The sequence below is a fragment of the Anastrepha ludens genome, chromosome 4 (assembly GCF_028408465.1).
Source record: "Anastrepha ludens isolate Willacy chromosome 4, idAnaLude1.1, whole genome shotgun sequence".
In the NCBI taxonomy this organism is placed as follows: domain Eukaryota; kingdom Metazoa; phylum Arthropoda; class Insecta; order Diptera; family Tephritidae; genus Anastrepha; species Anastrepha ludens.
Window position 1 is genome coordinate 78,425,147 of NC_071500.1, and position 18,236 is coordinate 78,443,382.

General features: G+C 36.3%; 2 protein-coding genes across 2 annotated transcripts; one reads left to right on the forward strand and one right to left on the reverse strand.

The window, feature by feature from the left end:
* Positions 1-1,646: 1,646 nt before the first annotated feature.
* Positions 1,647-3,548, reverse strand: LOC128861881 (piggyBac transposable element-derived protein 2-like). The gene has a single exon (XM_054100256.1). The coding sequence runs from the start codon at positions 3,546-3,548 to the stop codon at positions 1,647-1,649; it is 1,902 nt and encodes a 633-aa protein (XP_053956231.1).
* Positions 3,549-6,178: 2,630 nt separating this feature from the next.
* On the forward strand, positions 6,179-11,745 carry LOC128861745 (uncharacterized). The gene is made up of 3 exons (XM_054100121.1): positions 6,179-6,408; positions 9,739-9,880; positions 9,971-11,745. The coding sequence occupies exons 1-3, from the start codon at positions 6,355-6,357 to the stop codon at positions 10,882-10,884; spliced, it is 1,110 nt and encodes a 369-aa protein (XP_053956096.1). The 5' UTR covers positions 6,179-6,354; the 3' UTR covers positions 10,885-11,745.
* Positions 11,746-18,236: the final 6,491 nt, after the last annotated feature.

Genomic DNA, 18,236 nt, shown 5'->3' on the forward strand with positions numbered 1-18,236 from the left:
AAAATTTTACCCTTTTTCAATTCTGTAAGTTGTGGCAAAACACCTGATGCTAAGCCCTGTAGAATTCCTTATAATATTTTAATGATACCTACATCAATCTCTGTAATTTTCTCATTGGAAATGAACGTTCCTAAAAATCTACCCACAGCAATTCTATTGTCGTTTCGGGAGCTGCACACAATGGGCAATTTAACAATAATATCCCGTAACTAGCTTCATTGTATAAGTCAAAACACTATCAATACATATCTCATTCTTACTTCAAAACGAATCTTGCACAAATCGATTTTTGTCTGCTTTAATTTGTTTGTGTCCAGCATTTAAAGTCGAGAAACCATACTCAGAGACTATTTGATTTTCTGGTTTTGAGGATAATTTCTTTAAAAATTATAAATTTCAATCACCTTAGCACTTTGTACACAGCACCAGCATAAAGATGTACCCCACAAATAGTAGGAGGAGTTTGGTCGAACACCCTAAGAGGGTGTAAGCGCCAATTTTAATAAAGTGTTATATAGGTAGTATATGCATATACCCATATATTGACTTTGTAAACAGTTTAATATGTCTAGATGGAGATTCACAAACAGCGTCAATCTGTAATATACGAGAAACAGTAAATCCTGCAATTTCGCCTCAGTACTAGTAGATGGCGCAAAACGAACCAATCTATCGTTTTTATGAAAATTGTCAACTTTTTCATTGCTTTTTTGATGGAAATTGTGTTCGTCGACATCGTCATTCGTTTGTCTACATTTTTTATTGTGAAGTGTGAATTGCTACAATGCATAAAATTAAAGCCATTATGTTGATTTTGTCACTTCATTTCAAAATAATAGGTAATGAGGTGACGACATATTATAAAAAAAAACATACGGTAAAAACAAAAAATGCTTTTGACTATTGATGCCAGTTTACTGGGCCCAATATTAATGCGTTTACAAAATGTGTGGTGTTGATATGTTAACAATTTTTATATAAAATGTTTTGTTTCTAATGAATAAATTTTAGGCACTGCGCTTTTGGAATCCTAGAGGAATGGCACCAAGTGTTTTAAAGCGAATTTTCGGATGAGTAAATCCAGCTTTGGCGAATTGTATAGTAGTAGTAATAGTTGTAGTTCAGATTAATTGCACATTTATTTGGAGTAGGTAAAGCTCATGTTTGCAAAATATTTATTGAGCTTTCGCCATGTTTGGCCCTAATTTATTTAACCCTCTAGTGCATAGAAACGATTTTTTATAATAAAATTATGTTTTGTACTAATTAGAGGCTCTAAAACACAAATATAATATTATTTTTATTTGTACGACCCGAATTCGCTCTGTGGCCCTGGAAATTAGCACCCCGCCTCTGGGCGGTCTTATGCAGGTAGCTTAAAAAAAAAATTACTAAAAATACAATACCACTTAAACAAGTAAACAGAAAACGTTTATTTATAAAAATTGAAGTAATCTATAAAATAGTATACAAATTGTTAAGTTTAGTTCAAAGTCTAAGAAGAACGAATATATGTACATATACATTTACTTAGAAATAACTTCCCACCATATCTTCAAAAATGTCCTTTATTCAGCATGAAATTCCTTAAAACATGATTTTTTGACAGACATGCAAAGTGGTATGTTGCATTTTTCGCAATAAACTTAAGTCTCCGATTTACATGGCTTGTTACGACATTGACGTTTACTACTTTTATCGCAGAAATTTGGCCAATGATTGAGACAATCATACCTTATATTGGGAGGTGGTAGGTACAGTAACTTGCTTCCCTTTGGTACTTCTTCGGCTTGTTTTTCTGCAGTAGTGAGGCGACCTAATTTTTTCGTTTCCGATATGAGCAGGAGAGTTTCGGCGATTTCTTCCCGAAATCGTGGAAGCTCGACACGCTGATGTTTTTCACGATTGATGCGATGGTATAAAACGTAAGCATTCACTATTGCCAAGTCGATAACATGGAGAAAAATACGAGATGGCCATTTACCAGTCTTCATGCGAATTTTGTAGCGACCAATTAGACTGTCCATCAAGTCCACTCCGCCCATGTGCCGGTTGTATTCTTTGACAATGTTTGGACAGCTCACATATTCATACTGTTTTCTATTGCGGTTATAGCGACGGGACAATGTGTTTCGGTCGTTCCGATTATTCGAGTTAAATGGCTGCACACCTGCATACGTTGACGCTAAACGAACTGGTTTGCTGTCCTTCCAAACAACAGTAGAAATATCTACTCCAAATGCGGTGGCAACGAATTCCTCCGAATATCCACGAGGAGCTTTTTTCACCACTAGCTGTTCATCGTTAGATAGTTTACAGTTTTTCACACGGTTGCCTCGAAAAGTTCCAAGCGAATAAATTCCACGACTTCGAAGGTAAACCAATAGTCCAAGCGACGTAAAGTAATTATCGAAATACACTATGTGGTTTGAAAAGTCTGGTATGTTTCTTGACAAACGGACAACAATATTTGAAGCGGCTCCCAAATCAGGCATTCCTTCTTCACGGACGTTATCGGAAGCGCCTGTAAACAATTCAAAACTATAAGAAAAACCTTTGGTGTCACAAATGGAGAATATTTTGAAACCCCATTTATGAGGCTTTTTCGGCATATACTGCTTGATATTTGTTTTAGACATTTTCGTGCCGCACATTTGTTCGTCGACGCTCAAACGCTGGGACATTGGCACAGAGGAAAATCGAACAATCATATGTTTGATAATAGGTCGAACAAGGTACAAGATATCATAGTCAGCGTGGTCTCTAGATGGTCGTTTCGATCCATCAGCGAAATGTATGTAGCTCCGAATTTCTTCGAATCGATTTACTGGCATGGCATATTTTATTGGTTGAAAAGAATGTCTGCCCCAATATGATCGCACATTCGGAAAACGATATATAGACATAAATATCAGTATGCCAATATATTTTCGTATTTCTTGCACTGTGCAGATGAAAGTTGAATTTATTTTCTTCTGACGAGCATATTGATTGGTTTCGTCACAAATTAGTTCCAATAGCTCTGTATTAAAAAAGTATGCGAAGCAGTCATAGGGTGTTTTTAAGTGAAAAAACTCTTCAAGATTCGGGTTATGAAACGACAACTCTTCAACATTTATTTGAAGATGATTTTTACGCCACAGTAAGTTTTGAAACTCTTTCATATTGTTTCGAAGATTAGCAACATCGCATTCAAAGTGCGCTAAAGAAGTTGGTATACCCCTTCCCGAAAATTCGTCTGTTCCTGTAATTTCAATTTCTCCTTGTGAAAGAGGTACAGACATGCTTTTTAGATTTTCTTGTGGACCAGTTGGTACAGCAAGGGAAAGAGAAAGATCAGATACAGAAATGTTGTTTGCTGTTTCTTGTAGAAAGGAATCATTTTGATTGGGGACCACAAAATCTGGGTCATTCACGTCGTTGTCACTATCGAAATCATCGCCTTCAATTTCCTCATCACTGTTTTCGCAAAAGTCCATAAAGTCGTTGAACTCCTTATCTGACATCTTCGACAAGTCGTATTTGCGTTTGCGTCCCCACCGCGACATTTTTCTAGTGATAAAAAATATAAATCAGCATAATATGTGAACTTGAAGTTCAAAATAACTGAACATTTTTTTTGAACGCACTGCATACGGCTTCCTGTAGACGGTTGCAGCGTGAAGCACACAGTGGCACAATGTTCATAAAAAAAAAACTTGGAGAGCACTTTATCTCACTCTACACTTCTCAATCTACTTACCAAATATTTTTTTAACTCAATATTCCAATAGGGCACTTCTTAGGAAGTCTCACAAAAATACCTTCTCAGAAAAATACTTTTTTCGGTTATTTGGTCACTTCGTTTAATTCCACTTGCAAAATTTTTGTAATATAAGCACATGCAGCTTTCACGATCAAGGGTAAACTGAAGAATATGAATCGTGTAAGCTGCATGACAAACAAAAAAGCACTTCGTGTTTTTAGTTTATTTTTTTTTTTGCTTTTAAGTGTTGCCCGCCTGTAGGGGGTTATATGCACAAGAGGGTTAAACTATTCTACCCTGATAAGGCCGCCAATTGACCAAGGAGTTGCAGGTTTTAATGCCTTTAATGCCAATGCCTTGTGGGTGGGAAAGAATTTGAGTCGAAAACGTTTTTATATTATATACGACGGTTGTCGTATTGAGATACACTCAAGCAAAGCACTACGACTGACTGGCCCTACTATCATTGAATGTATTACATCTTGTTTTATTTAACCCAGATGTTCCCTACCTCAGGTTGAGAATCGGCTGAGAGCCAAATTATTTCAACCGTTTCAGCATTTTCCGCCTTACGGACAAATTTCAGAATGTTTGCAACTGGACCATTCTTGATTTCATTTGGATCGATTTGATCTCGGTCAAAGATGTGCAGTCTTGTCTTTGTCAAATCAATATAGTTTCGCAAGATATGCTCTGTGATTTTATCATCCTTCCGCCAGAGTCTACACTCTGTCTCATTTCCAATGTGAATTTTTGGGAGATGGTAATTTAAGGGGACAGATACATGTAAAATTTTCGAAAAAAAAATTTGCTTTTTAATAAAATGTTAATATAATCCTTTAAGAATTTGTCAACAAATTTTTAGAACGTAAATTGAAGTATCTCTTCTTTTGTAGATCGTCAACCGTGTCGACTCTATTCTTTGCGTTCGAGCGCTGGGAGAGGTATAGTTACGTTGTATTCAAACTTTGGACGCGTTTTTCTCAATACTATGTTTTTCGAATTGGCGTACACGATAACTCGAAAAGTTATTGACCGATCTCCCTGAAATGTTGCACACATCTTTTTTATGATATTACTTTCTAATTTTTTCGAAGGGTTAATAATTTTTTCGTAGCAAAAATAGTAGAAAAATTCGCCCCGAAATTCTAAATATTTTTTAAGCATTTTATTCCGTGATTTTTTTTTTCATTTTTATTTAATTCATATAGAAATTATGACATTAATAAACAAAAAACTTTCGGTTTTTTATATTCAGGTCATTGACGCCGATGCTACAATGCCCGCCGATTGAGAAGCCCCGCTGCGACCTTCCTGGAAGAATTGAGTGTACATCCGCCATTTTAAATGAGTAAAATAAAAAAAATTTATATTATATTAATGTATGCCAATTTTGAAAAGAATATATTGACTTCTTCATTTTAAATGATTAATTTTAATGAAAATCAGGGAAAATATGGCCGTTTACAGGTATCTGCCCCCTTAAGTAATAGTGACATATTGGAAAACCTACTATTTTCCCGACGTCTCTTTTACGTATGCTATGCAATTCCCTATTGCAGGTAAAAGGTCTAATAAGCCTTTTGGCTTGACGCAGTTCTTGTGTGACTTCCCAATGGGTAATTAATTATCCCAACTGTTTATCCTGCATTTAGCTTCTGCTAAGTTGGTACTAAAATATGGTTCTGGCCCACTCCGCCCCAGCGAATTCGTAAGGAATTTCAGTAAAGTACAATTTTCAGTTGGTTTAGGCTGCTAAGACATTCATGCACTAGTTTCGTTTCCACAGAATGTGAAACTGGAGCTTTTAATGCAGCTTGACTGTACGAGTATATAGCTATATGCGCACCTTTGCTGCCCCTCATGTAATACATATATTCTCGCACAGATTGAGATTGCTTCAATTTCAGCCTGAATGACAAACGGAATCTATAAACAATAAATATTTATATATGTACATATGCATATGCACATCTATAAGATTATTATATCGAGTACGTCCCCAAAGATGCAATTTAATTTAGAACAGCCACGGTATGTATAGGCATATGAGTATGCGTAATGCAATAAGCAAATTATGCTTAACAATAAAGTCATTAGAACTTCTTTACTTATTATCGTTGTTGAAACTGAAAATTAACGCAAATTTTTTATTTACTGTATAAACTGCTAAAACCTAATTCATTTCAATGAATAAATTAATTTACGCCTCACGCTTAATTGACAACTCTCTATTTCGGTACGAGTGTAACCAATATAATTCAGACAGTGATCCTCTCGAGGGGGGTATATGCAAATGAAGAAAGCAAAGCAAAAAATATATTTACTGTGTTAATTGAGTAACTTTTTGCGATCCAACTATATTTGCGAGTATTCTTTTAGCCAATCGTTGGCGGAACTTCTTCATTTCTTGGCATTAGAACACTTGCTGGCTACACTGCTAAGTGCTAAATGCTCAGTAAGCGTTGCCCCATCAATGAGTGCGAAGGTAGGCTCAGCGTAGATAAAATGCCAAAATAGAATTTCTTCAACGATATTCTAACGATCAAAAGTGCGTGATTTCTTCCACCTGTACGGCCTGTAGCTTGAAGTTAATTTATATTCGCAGAATGTACGGCTACGATCTGAACAAACGTGTACAAACTATTTTTGCTGTTGCTGCCGTAAGTGATTTGTGAATGAAAACAAATAAATTTGTCGAAAATTAAATGCTTTTATATTGTGTAATTGCTCTAACTTGAGTTTCTGTGGTTATTGGTATTTAAGTGTTTTAGCGATGGCTTTTGTTAGTAGATTAATCAGTCAAAATATTTGGTAAGACATGTGAATTTTGTGTTGGGAAAATAATGCGTGAATAATCAAATTGAAAGGGTTGTTGACCGTATCCGAAATTATACATACACACATACATATATGTGGGAGCAAAAGTACTGAATATCAACTATACGAGTATTTTGCCTACATAGTAAATAATTTCAATCAGAGGCAATTGTTTCATGAAAATGTGTCTTAGAATGCATTCTTTGGCTGTTCTTATTATGTAACGGAATAAGAGAAGTTAGGAACCGCTCGCCAGTAAAGACATGAAAAGACGCAGTTAAATTTCTCACTCCGATGATTATAAACTACATCTAGATATGTACATACAATGTTGGCACGCTAATTTCCACACCCTCATCTGTGCGTAGTATGCAATGATTTTTAAGCATGTCATAAATTGGCAAATTCCTCAAAGTGACTGTGTCATTTACCTTGGAGTCCATCTAGACCAGGACTTCTCAAAGCTTTGCTAGTTGCGACCCCTTACAACTGCACAAATATAAGTATATTGGTAACCCCGTTTAGGAGGTACTAAGTGTACGTATAACCGAACATAACGAATTTGAAAGAATTGCTAATATTAAATCATAAAAAAAAATTATTTCAAATAAAATGTATTAGTATTTAACAAACTCTTATTCGTTAGAAACAAAAAAAGTGTATACACTCGTATTAATGAGCTGGATGTGTTGTTAAAGTTTGCATAAAGAATTCATCCTTGGTTGAATATTTGGTACTGGGTACTTAGCCCTTTAGTAGTAAAAGACGGAGACTAGTTACATCTATTAATTGAGTGTGGTTTATGTACTCAATTTTTTCTTTCAACATCGAAATTTTGACAGAATTTTTCTTTTTAATTATACTGAATTGATCATATACGACTATAATACTAAGAATTAAATCTTTGGAAATGTTGTTTTCAATTTTGGAGGTATTCACACGTGAACATGTCTATGTTTTATTCTATTTATCTACATGTTTTTATATTTTTATAGAAGGAATGTTTTAAAAAGAAACATTTAATTTTATATTTTAAAGTGGAGATGTTACAAATCTTTCATTGAAGTGACGTGTTTAAATTATTGAGTTTTGAAAAATGTCTGATGAATAATAAATAAAGCTATAATACTTTTTGCTCCATTAAAAATATACAATAATAACTTCATTTTCAAACTTCAACCGTACACAAAGATCTGCAATCAGCTTGAAAATCCATTTTAAACATATAAATCCTGACTGGTATATGTAGATGTATTAATAATTAAAAACGAAGCTGAGGAATTTACACTGATTCCCACATACATATATAAGGCAAGCTGAGTGGCGGAAAGAAATAAATAATACAATATTATTACACTTTTCTTAGAAGATAATAATATTAATCCCATTCTAATTGTTGATATGAATGTGCGAATTGGGGGACAACAACAACCACTCCATGACTTGGTAGGGGTCGGTACATGGTTCGAAATAAGAAATTCAAAGGATAAGATAGAGAATGGTAGAGATAAGATATTGCTTGATTTTCGTAATGATTTCGCATTAATTAATTAATTTCTCTTTCATCAGTGAAGTGGGAGAATCGACAATAGATTACTATATAGTCAACAAAGATGTGTTACAACGCTTAATTTTGAACTTTGAAGTTGATTTTAAAAGTTGGTCGGAAAATTTGCCAATTAAATTGAAGTTGGGTGGAAAGCAAGCAAAATGCCAAAATGTTGCTTATTGTCAAAGTTGGTTTGGAATATCAAAAAATGGAGAAGTATAAGAAAACTTAAATAAGAATATCGGAATTATAAGTAGAGTAAAATATGTTAATATTCAAGATCTTCAAGAAGCAATAGAGCAGTCGTGGATAAGGAACAAAGAAAATCAAAAAGGTTAGGCAAGAATAAGTGGTTTAACAAATAATGTGAAGAAGCAAGCATCTCGTCAAATAAATATTTTAAAGAAGTATGTAACGGGTGGGCCATATAGCGTTTGCTTTTTGAACCACCTATTTTTTTGAGAATGGTAACACAAATGACATATCAAATGTGTTCATAATTTACTTAAAGGTTTGATATTTACGAAATGGGACGCTATACGCTTGAACAAAATTGGGAAATATTGAAAACCTATTTCCAAAGTGGTGAGTCTTCTTCTTCTTTTCTGATTTTCACATCGGTGGCTACGCCAATAAGCAAAATTGTCGGATGTGGGGCTCAGAAAATCCACACGTTACTGTAGAGAAGCAAATGCATCCACAACGAGTCACTGTTTGGTGCGGTTTTTGGTCTGGCGGCATCATCGGGCCATTTTTTTTCGAAAATGAGCGAGAAACCGCGGTTACAGTAAATGGCGAGCGTTACCGTGACATGCTCAACGAGTTTTTGTTTCCAAAAATTGAAGAGGATGACATGGACGACATTTGGTTTCAACAGGACGTTGCAACTTGTCACACTGCCAAAGTTACACTCGAACTTTTGGCTACCGTTTTTGAAAACCGAATAATCAGCCGAAATTCCGATATCAATTGGCCGCCTCGGAGCTGTGATTTAACACGTTCCCTGACCCAATACAAAAATGCAAAATTGACCAACAAGTCCAACAGGGTTTTTTGAATAATTTGTTTTTTTGTAGTCATAGGATAGCTTTAGTAATAATAATAATTTAAAAACAAAAACGGATGTAGGGTATTTCTACCTGAAACACATATGGTCCATGAGCGTAGAGGGACATTTTTGCTTCTGCACGTTCATCAAACACATGTGGAACGTATCAGTGCTTATCAGGCGCACGTTTCCTGAACCATGTGTGGCTCAGCGGACAGGGAACGTGTTAAGCTATGTTAAAGCTCATGTCTATTCAGATAAGCCTGCTTCAATTAACGCATTGGAAGACAAAATTAAAGCATTTATATGAGAGATACCGGCCGAAATATTGGAAAGAGTATGACAAAATTTGACTAAGTGGATGAACCATTTGAAGCGCAGTCGCGGTCAACATTTGCATGAAATAATCTTCAAGCATTAAATTATATGGACTGTGCTATCGATTTAAATAAAAATTTTACGTGTGTTTTTTTGAAAAACTTTCCCATAGCTCTTAAAAATCACCCTTTATAATATTATGTATTACACCTTCAATCGGTACTGCTTATACTCGTACATTGATTACATTATTTTCAGCTTTACGTGATATGCCTAAAAGCACACCAAAGTAATGCAGCTGCCACAGTTGATCGAAGCTTAGCTTACGCTAAAGCACAAGCCATAAAGAAGTCTGGCGGCAACCCGGCTACAAGCTCTTATTTTCAGCGCGACCCCTATGGTGCGTATCATCAAATACAGCTTTTGAAGTTAAAGAGCTTTTATGCAAACAATGTCACCTAATATTTTTATTGTTTTTTCTCTTTTTAAGGCCCAGATACTTATGCTTTTGGATTTGAAGTGAATGATAATCGCACCGGAAATGTGCAATTCCGAGATGAAAGACGTTACGTGAATGGCAGCGTGGAAGGGTCATTTGGGCATGTGCGTCCAGATGGACGAGTAATTGTCACTCATTTTTTGTCAGACAATGAGCGAGGTTTTTTGCACGATACACGCACATTTGAGGCAGGCGAACACGAGAAATGGCAAGCGCATTGGCCGACCAAACGACCAGATATACATATGCAACGTCCACACGATATGCCCACAGGAGCAGTGGTTTACGATAAGGACCTTCATTTAAATTTGACTAATAGTCAAACACCAGAAAACCTCGCCAACGCAATCAAAGATCAACACGGAATCGATGTAAATATGAGTGGGAACGCGCCCGAAAATATCGGGCATGCGGCATTGCAAGACATTATCGACGGCAAAATACCATTGCAGACTGTACCTGGTAAAGCGGAAACTCATATCGGGTTTGAGACGGTAAATGATCTTTTACCTTCCGACTTCCCAATCGTTCCATTTAAATTGCCATCAATGTTGGGTGATGAAGTTGGAGCTAGCAAGCAGCAGAAGTCTGCCAATGACGAGCAAGCGAATAAAAAGAATGTGCAGGACAAATACAATAAGGCCAAAGCAAATAATGCGGAAAAAAATTTAAGTGTTGATATGCTCAAGAAAAACGTAACCCAGGCAGTGAAGTCCAAGACTGTTGACGTTGGAACTAAATCTAACAACATGAACAACCAGACTGTTACAGATAAGCCATTACCTTCGAACGTAACTCCAAAAGATGCAGCAAGTGCTAATGATGCGTGGTATCAGCAACTGATCGAAGATACGAGAAATGAATTTTTGAATAATTTACCCGATTTGCAACAAGAGGGATCATAGACCTAAGTTTATGTGTATATGTTTTTATGTATGTATTTACTTACCCACGTATTTTAGTAGTATTTCAAATAATAAATTTTATGCACTAATTGGGAACTCATTTAAGTAATCCATAAAGTAGATTAATATACATGTAAATATAAATACTGACGTACTTGAGGGCAGGGTTTTCTAATTTTGTTTATATGAAATTTGAATGGAACAGTATAAAGCAATGTATGTAAGTAAATATATCAAAATGTTCCATTTAGCCATGTCTGTCTGTCCGTCGGCCTATTTATCCGTTCGCAAGTTAACTCGAAAATATTACTTTTTGTTCAAAATAATTTAATATTGAAAATGGATGAAAGCGCTCAACAGCCACGATCACCTGCAATATGACGGTAATTTTGAAAATAGGAAAAAAATGTGTTCTCTCTGCTATAAATCAATCAAAATTATAGTAAAATTTGTAAAAGTGATGAAATTATATAGGGTTTTCCAAAAACATGTGTTATTTTGATTTGATTATTGATTATTAACGATTTTTTATGGCCGAAATTGGATGGTATTGATCTGTACAACGTTTATTTTCAACAAGACGGCGCTACGTGCCACTCAAGCAACGAAACCATTGATCCTTTACGGGCCACCGAGATCTTGTGATTTAATACCTTGTGACTTTTTTCTTTGAGGCCACGTGAAAGAGAAGGTCTACGCCAACAGCCCAGAGTAGATTTAAGGCCTCAAAAATGGAATTCATTAGGCTAACGATGACATAGGGCAGCTACTTTGCAATTCGGTTATGGAAAATTTCATGAATAGGATATTGTCCTGTAAGCGTGGTCGTGGTAGTCATTTGCCTGATGTTATTTTCCACTATTAACGACATACTTTCCTCTTTATAATGAAATAAACATCCGATCATTTATATTAAAAAATAGCATTTTTCTCTGAATATCACTATGCCCCGCGAGGGATTCAGGGAAGCAATGATGATGATTTGATGAGGCAAACCATGCTTTAGCTAAAACCACGCCTCGTAATAGCAGCACAGCGTGTAATACTACGACTCCTTGGAAATGCAATATTACATGACTTGGTGTGCCTTACCCGGCTTACTTGGAAAATATAAGTACATATTCTGGAAAAAAGTATAAAAAAACGTTTACAACTTCAAACTTACATTGGCACTTGACCCCAAATTTTCATTAACGTATGCCGCTAATATCGATATTGTACAAAGCTCGCAATCAGAAGTACTTTCAACAGCGAAATGTAAAATGCCTATGCCTGCTGCGGCTGCTTTAAAATTTTCGCTCCTTCCATTTTAATTTTTATTAAAAAACACAAAAGTGTTTCCTGTTTATTAACTTAGTACTAATATGTCCAAAGTGCATCGGAGTCCAAATTCGTTTCGAAAATCTTAAGATAAAAAGGATAAAAGGTTGTTAAAGCTCTCGCCGGAATAAAAAATTGAATGCGAAACGCACAATTAATGTCAGCTTGAATTAAATTAAACACAAAAGAAAACGACAGAATCGACCTTTTGTACCCAAGCGACTTCAACCCAATTAATAACACGCGGGAGCATAAGAAGGACATTGAACAGAAATATTAGATGTTTTTCACCCATTTTATTCATGTGATAAGGTCTCCATATACCATGAATTAAGCATATCCCAACCTAGATAGAACTAACGCGGTAAACAGTTATTTTATCTTTAAAGGGTCTGACTTCTTTACCCTGATGCTGGAACAGATTCTGCGAGCGGCAGAACTTAATCGCTCAGTTACAATTTTTTATAAGCGCGTGTAATTGCTGGAGCATGCCGACGATATTGACATCATAGACCTTTCCAAACTAGATAAAGAAGCAAAGAGAATGGGTCTGGTGGTGAACGAGGAAAAAACTAAGTATCTCCTGTCATCAAACAAACAGTCGGCGCACTCGCGTATCGGCACGCACATCACTGCTGACAGTTATGATATCGAGGTTGTAAAATACTTTCTTTATTTAGGAACCAGTATCAACACCGATTACAATATCAGCCTTAAAATCCAACGGATAATCTTTCGACAAAGTGCTACTTTGGACTAGGTAGGCAAATGAGTAGTAAAGTTCTCTCTCGACGAACAAAACTAGGCTATCATCATTACCCGTCCTAACGTATGACGCAGAAGCATGGACGATGACAACATACGATGAGGCGTCACTTTGAAAGACCCTTTATGTAGGCAGAATTTGCCCTTCCTATTTCACTCGAATGTATGGTAATTGTTTTTGTTACATAAGTTGCATGCGCAATAGGTTTCGTACTTCTGTGTATTTATAGGGGTTTATGCATTCAATTGAGTGATTATTTGAAATGCTAAACACAATTAGTTCAATAATAATATTAAATGAATTTAAAATGCAATATGAGTGTGGAAAATTGATTGAATATTAAATGAGCCAGCAACCGGATAAGAAATAAATGTAAAATATACAGAAATACTAAAATAAATAAAATTCAATTGCTATGCCTTGAGGCTGGCACCATTCATTTCCTTCCGCCAATGAATGTGCAAAAAAATCGAAATGGATATGTGAAGATGGGGTCTAAAATAAATTAAAGAAATCAATAGACTTATTAAGAGAAATGAGTGAGCGTGATTAATTTGCCTGTTTTTATCATATGCGTGCACGTAGCGGTAGTATAAAGCATATACCCATATATATAATTATATACATATATACAGGGCGTTTCAAGCTCAGGTTTCTTTTTTAAATTCAATATTTTGAATTGGAATTCATTATCTGTTTATAGACAAAAAAATATAAAAAATGTTAGATCTGCTCCTCGTGTACAAGCCTACAGATATCTACTATTTTGGCGAAGTTTCCAATGATATATAGGAAGCATTGTAAAACTACAGCTTACTTCCACTCACTAATCCATATAAGAAAGTTGTGCACATATTTGGAAATCGCGATCCGTTGGCCGTAAGTCCATATTTCAAGTGAAGAATATAAAGGTGTTCTCAAAACATTATCGTGAATCTTCGAAAAGCCAAATACGGCAATTTAGTTTGTATAAGTATAAGTATAAGTTGTTTTTGCATGTTCTGAAAGTATAAATATTCAAAAATATGTAAAAAAATTATTAACTTAAAATCTTAAAAATTGACTGAGATATAACTGAAATGAGTAAGTATAAATATTTCAGATGTAACTGCATGTAGAACTATCGAATACGCAATGAAAACTTTAAACGCTTATTTTTCAAAACGACTTTTTTTGATACGGTGGCAACGAGTTCTCGAAGACTAATTAACCGATTTTAATTTTCTTTTTTTCCAAATGTTTGTTATCGCATTGGCTATCGTTGTACGTAGCCGATTTTCAAAATTTTAAAAATAACTATTTTTTTGGGCCACATTGAAATTCAAATCACCACCAAATTCAAATCAAAAACAAAAAAAAAAAAAAAAAAAAAAAACGGCTACGTACGACGATAGCCACTATTGTGTAGATTAATAACATTTTTGGGTTTTTGATTTAAGATGAGTATTCATTGCTGTATCGTTGCCACCAGATGACGTCAGTTTTTTTAACTCGTTACGTTTATTTACATAAATTTGCAAATTTTCAATATTTTTTAATAAAAATTTACATCAACATAGTTTAATACATATACAATATAATAAATGCCTTTTCTCCGATCCTCGAATAATCTTTCCTATTTACAAAAAAAAAACCCAAAAATCGACTATTTTTTTACCCCCCCCACAGTGGCGTTACCCCTTAAGCAAAATTCACCAAGTGGTGGTGGCAAACAGCCTAATTGATGTGAATGCCGCTCAATTGACAGATTTTGATCTGTTTCAGTGGCTTACCTTACGCTGAAATGTTTTCAATTGAGCAACTGGTATGAACGGTATTTATACTTATCATAGTGACAGTTCACTAAAAGTTCTCGATAAAATATTGTATTCTGCGCTCTGTTAGACGATTATAGCGACCGTAAATACCATAGTAGATTTCAATTCCTTGTATATAATTTTATTTTTGTAATAACATATGTCAAATGATTGTCACCGAACTGTGACAGCTATCAAAACAGTGCTAAAAAAGAAGCCCGAACTTGAAAGACCCTGGACAAACATATGTTAATGGGGAAAAGAAAGAAACGCGCACTCTAAAAGTGGTGTAAAACAATGAAAAGTCAACAAATACCACAGAGTGAATATATGTAAAGTATACAATGATTGCCAATTTCATTTAGATGTACATATGTAGACTGAGACAGAGTAATAAAATGCGTGCATTCAAAAAGTGTCCGACCGAAGATGATTTTCTAGCAGCCGCGAGGTCTGCCTTTGCCTTTGAAATTATAACCGAAGCTGAGTGGTTTATAATGGTTGTTTGCAATATTCTTTCGGAATAGAGATAAAGACTGATGCTTTGTACTTTGAAAGGCACCCATATATATATAAGAGTTACCGGGAAAGCTCTCCGAGGTCACTTCTGAATAATTTGGTTATGTGACATGATTTTTAAAACCTAATCGCTTTCCCGACACTCGATTTTGAAGAATGTTTCAAAAAAAAAGTTTGTTTGCCTTTTCGCACTTTTTTAAATGTTAGTTCAAGGGTCCGATTTTTTTCCTGTTGTTAACGAAAGCGGGTGCCCTTTAATAAAAATCATCAATAAGATTAGGACTGACAGCTAAAGATGGCTGTTTAATAAAATATTGAACGCACAATTTTTCACTGAGTGTTTCCTACTTCACATCATTAAACAAATTGTATGGAAGCTATTCTTCAAATAGTTTTTTCACATATGTTTAAAGGTTTCTTCAACTCCTATCTCGAGCAATGGATGCTTGTCTCCCATCGGACGCGCCCCCAAGTAGCGGATTAGGGAATGTTCGCCAGATATGCAGTGTAGGTGGGAAAATAAAATACCATTAATGAACCGAAACAAGCAAAACACCTGCTTGGCGATGTAGTTAGCTAGAACAGGCAGGCCTAAAAGGTCTGGCGCTAGAAGTGTAACCAATTAAAAAGGCCATAAATTTGGTTAGGAAAATTACTTTTATTAAATTCAAAGTAAAAAATGTGTGAAAATAATACAAAATTAAGAATCAATTTACTTTTGCTCGATATGACCACCTTTTGCCTTGACCATGGCCTTGAGATGGTCCAGGAACGAATCGCAAACCGCCTGAATGTGATTTGCAGGTATTTTGGCCCACGCGCGGACTGTGCCAGGTACTGCCTCCTGGTGGCCAATCGATGACTCAAATTCTTGTATGAACGATCAGTCAAATAAATCCTATCATTTTGGGAGTTTACGAATTGCTCAATTTGAAAAATTTTCTCGTCAGAAGACACAATGTTGTGAAATTGTCCGCTTTCGGCCAAGCGAAGCAACTCCTTCGTTCTCTCAAGTCTGATTTGTTGCTGCTTTGGTGTGAGACCATGCGTTCTTTGGATCTTGTTGGGCTTGACTTCGAGATAATATTTCAGTATGCGGCGGATGAAACGGTCAGATATTTTCAGTTCTTTCGCCATTGGATTGGCACTTCGTCGGGAATTTCTCTCTTTCACTTTTTGAAAGTGACGTTAGCGTCTTTTGACCACCACCTGCATGACGTTTCGCGATGCTATCAGTATCATTGTAACGAGTAATGATGCAATAAACAAAAACTTTATTTACTTTAAGGTGCGCGAGCTCACGAATAATCGCTGGTTGTGATTATCCATTATTGGTTTTCGTTTTTCGCGTTTACTCTCGGCAAAATGCTTCCACGCGCTTGTAAACAATACTCTGGACTGTCATTTAACCAACTAACAGACAGTTGGTGCCCGTGCATAAGCTGCGCGAGAGGTCTGAAGTTGATTACACTTCGAGTACCGGACCCTGAACCTGACTGATATTTGATTTTCTAACGAATCATCAACTACATTGTATTTTTAGGTATCCAAACACTACATTTAATCAAATCACTAGGGTATTATAGCATTATTACAGAATAGAGTACTGATACTTTGCATCAATTAAGGAATACACCCAGGTATAGACAAACATACATATGTGTGTATGCCAACATGTTCGGAAAGGTAACAAAAATCGATTCAGCTATGTTTGTTGGTAAATATGATACCCTCTCCATATTATGAATCCAAACCCCACCCGATAGATACTTCCATTCTGTTATGCCTTATTATTCTAGCGGATGGAATTCGTTAGCTAGCGTTTATCGCATATCTTTAAAATTTGGTATTGCCATTAGCTGTTAAGTTTTTTTATTCCTTCATAATATGTAAGTTTTTTCTTCTTCTTAATTGGCGCGATAACCGCTTACGCGATTTTGGCCGAGCTTAACAGTCGTTTCTTTCTTATGCTAACCGGCGCCAATTGGACACACCAAGGACGGTATAACGTCCTTAGTCCAGGCTACGATTTCATCCTCCAGACAGTTAAGAATTAACCATCTAGGCTTGAAAGTGTAGCCTGCAAAGTTAGGCTTTACCGGACCCCTCCGACTTTCATAAATCCTGTCAAGGATGCATTTCTGCACTTTTATTTTTTCCTCGGTGGACCAAATGCCCTCCGAGAAATAATGCGGAATAATCCCTATCTTTTTAGTTGGGACTGCCGCCGCCAGAGTAGGCACTGAGCAGGGAGCATCCGTAGAAGTACCCTGTGTAGCCTGCTCTCAAGAGACCATCGGTAGCTCTTTGCCAGGACCAGGATTGCCCTTGGTTGAGGTCTCCACTCTTTTCATCTAGTTGCAAGCCGACGGAGAAGTTGCGGGTACTGCGGACGAGTCGTCAAAATTTTCGTTGTCAGCTGCTGGAAATCGCTTCGTCGGCCTGGAACTCGATGTGGGTGTGGAGCAACCAACGGTATGCCTTCGGGGACTAGGGTTTTTAGTCGCTTGCGTCCAGTTTCGGACAGCTTCACCCTGCTTCCATGAGTCTTTTTGTTGTTATTCTCGTTTTTCTCTGGGCGAGTTTCCAAGAGAGCTCTCTCCTGTTCCGAGGAGATACACATTCCGGTCCACTCCAGGCAAAGCAGAGTGTCTATCTCTTTCGGCTCGTCCTCCCCTCCCCGCAAGTCGAGGTCCATTTTCTCACTGGAAATGAGACCAACTGCTTCCTCAGCCAGTGATTGTTTTTCGCCAGTAGTGGCCAAAATATGCACATTTGACGGTGTGCAGTCTGGTTTTTTTTTTTCAAAACTATCCATAAGATTATTTTTTGATTTAAATTTGGTTTTTTGTCACCCATGGGTGCCCCAATGGGAAGGATAATGGAAACCGTACGTTCGTCAGACCTTGTACGGAGTTCGCTATTAAGCTTGACTCTACCCCGTCAAGCAA

Excerpts from the sequence above, each read along its gene's own strand:
- LOC128861881 (XM_054100256.1), bottom strand. The coding sequence starts at position 3,548 with ATGTCGCGGTGGGGACGCAAACGCAAATACGACTTGTCGAAGATGTCA.
- LOC128861745 (XM_054100121.1), top strand. The coding sequence starts at position 6,355 with ATGTACGGCTACGATCTGAACAAACGTGTACAAACTATTTTTGCTGTT. Across the intron at positions 6,409-9,738 it reads CTATTTTTGCTGTTGCTGCC|CTTTACGTGATATGCCTAAA; the intron begins GTAAGTGATTTG and ends CATTATTTTCAG. Across the intron at positions 9,881-9,970 it reads TTTTCAGCGCGACCCCTATG|GCCCAGATACTTATGCTTTT; the intron begins GTGCGTATCATC and ends TCTCTTTTTAAG.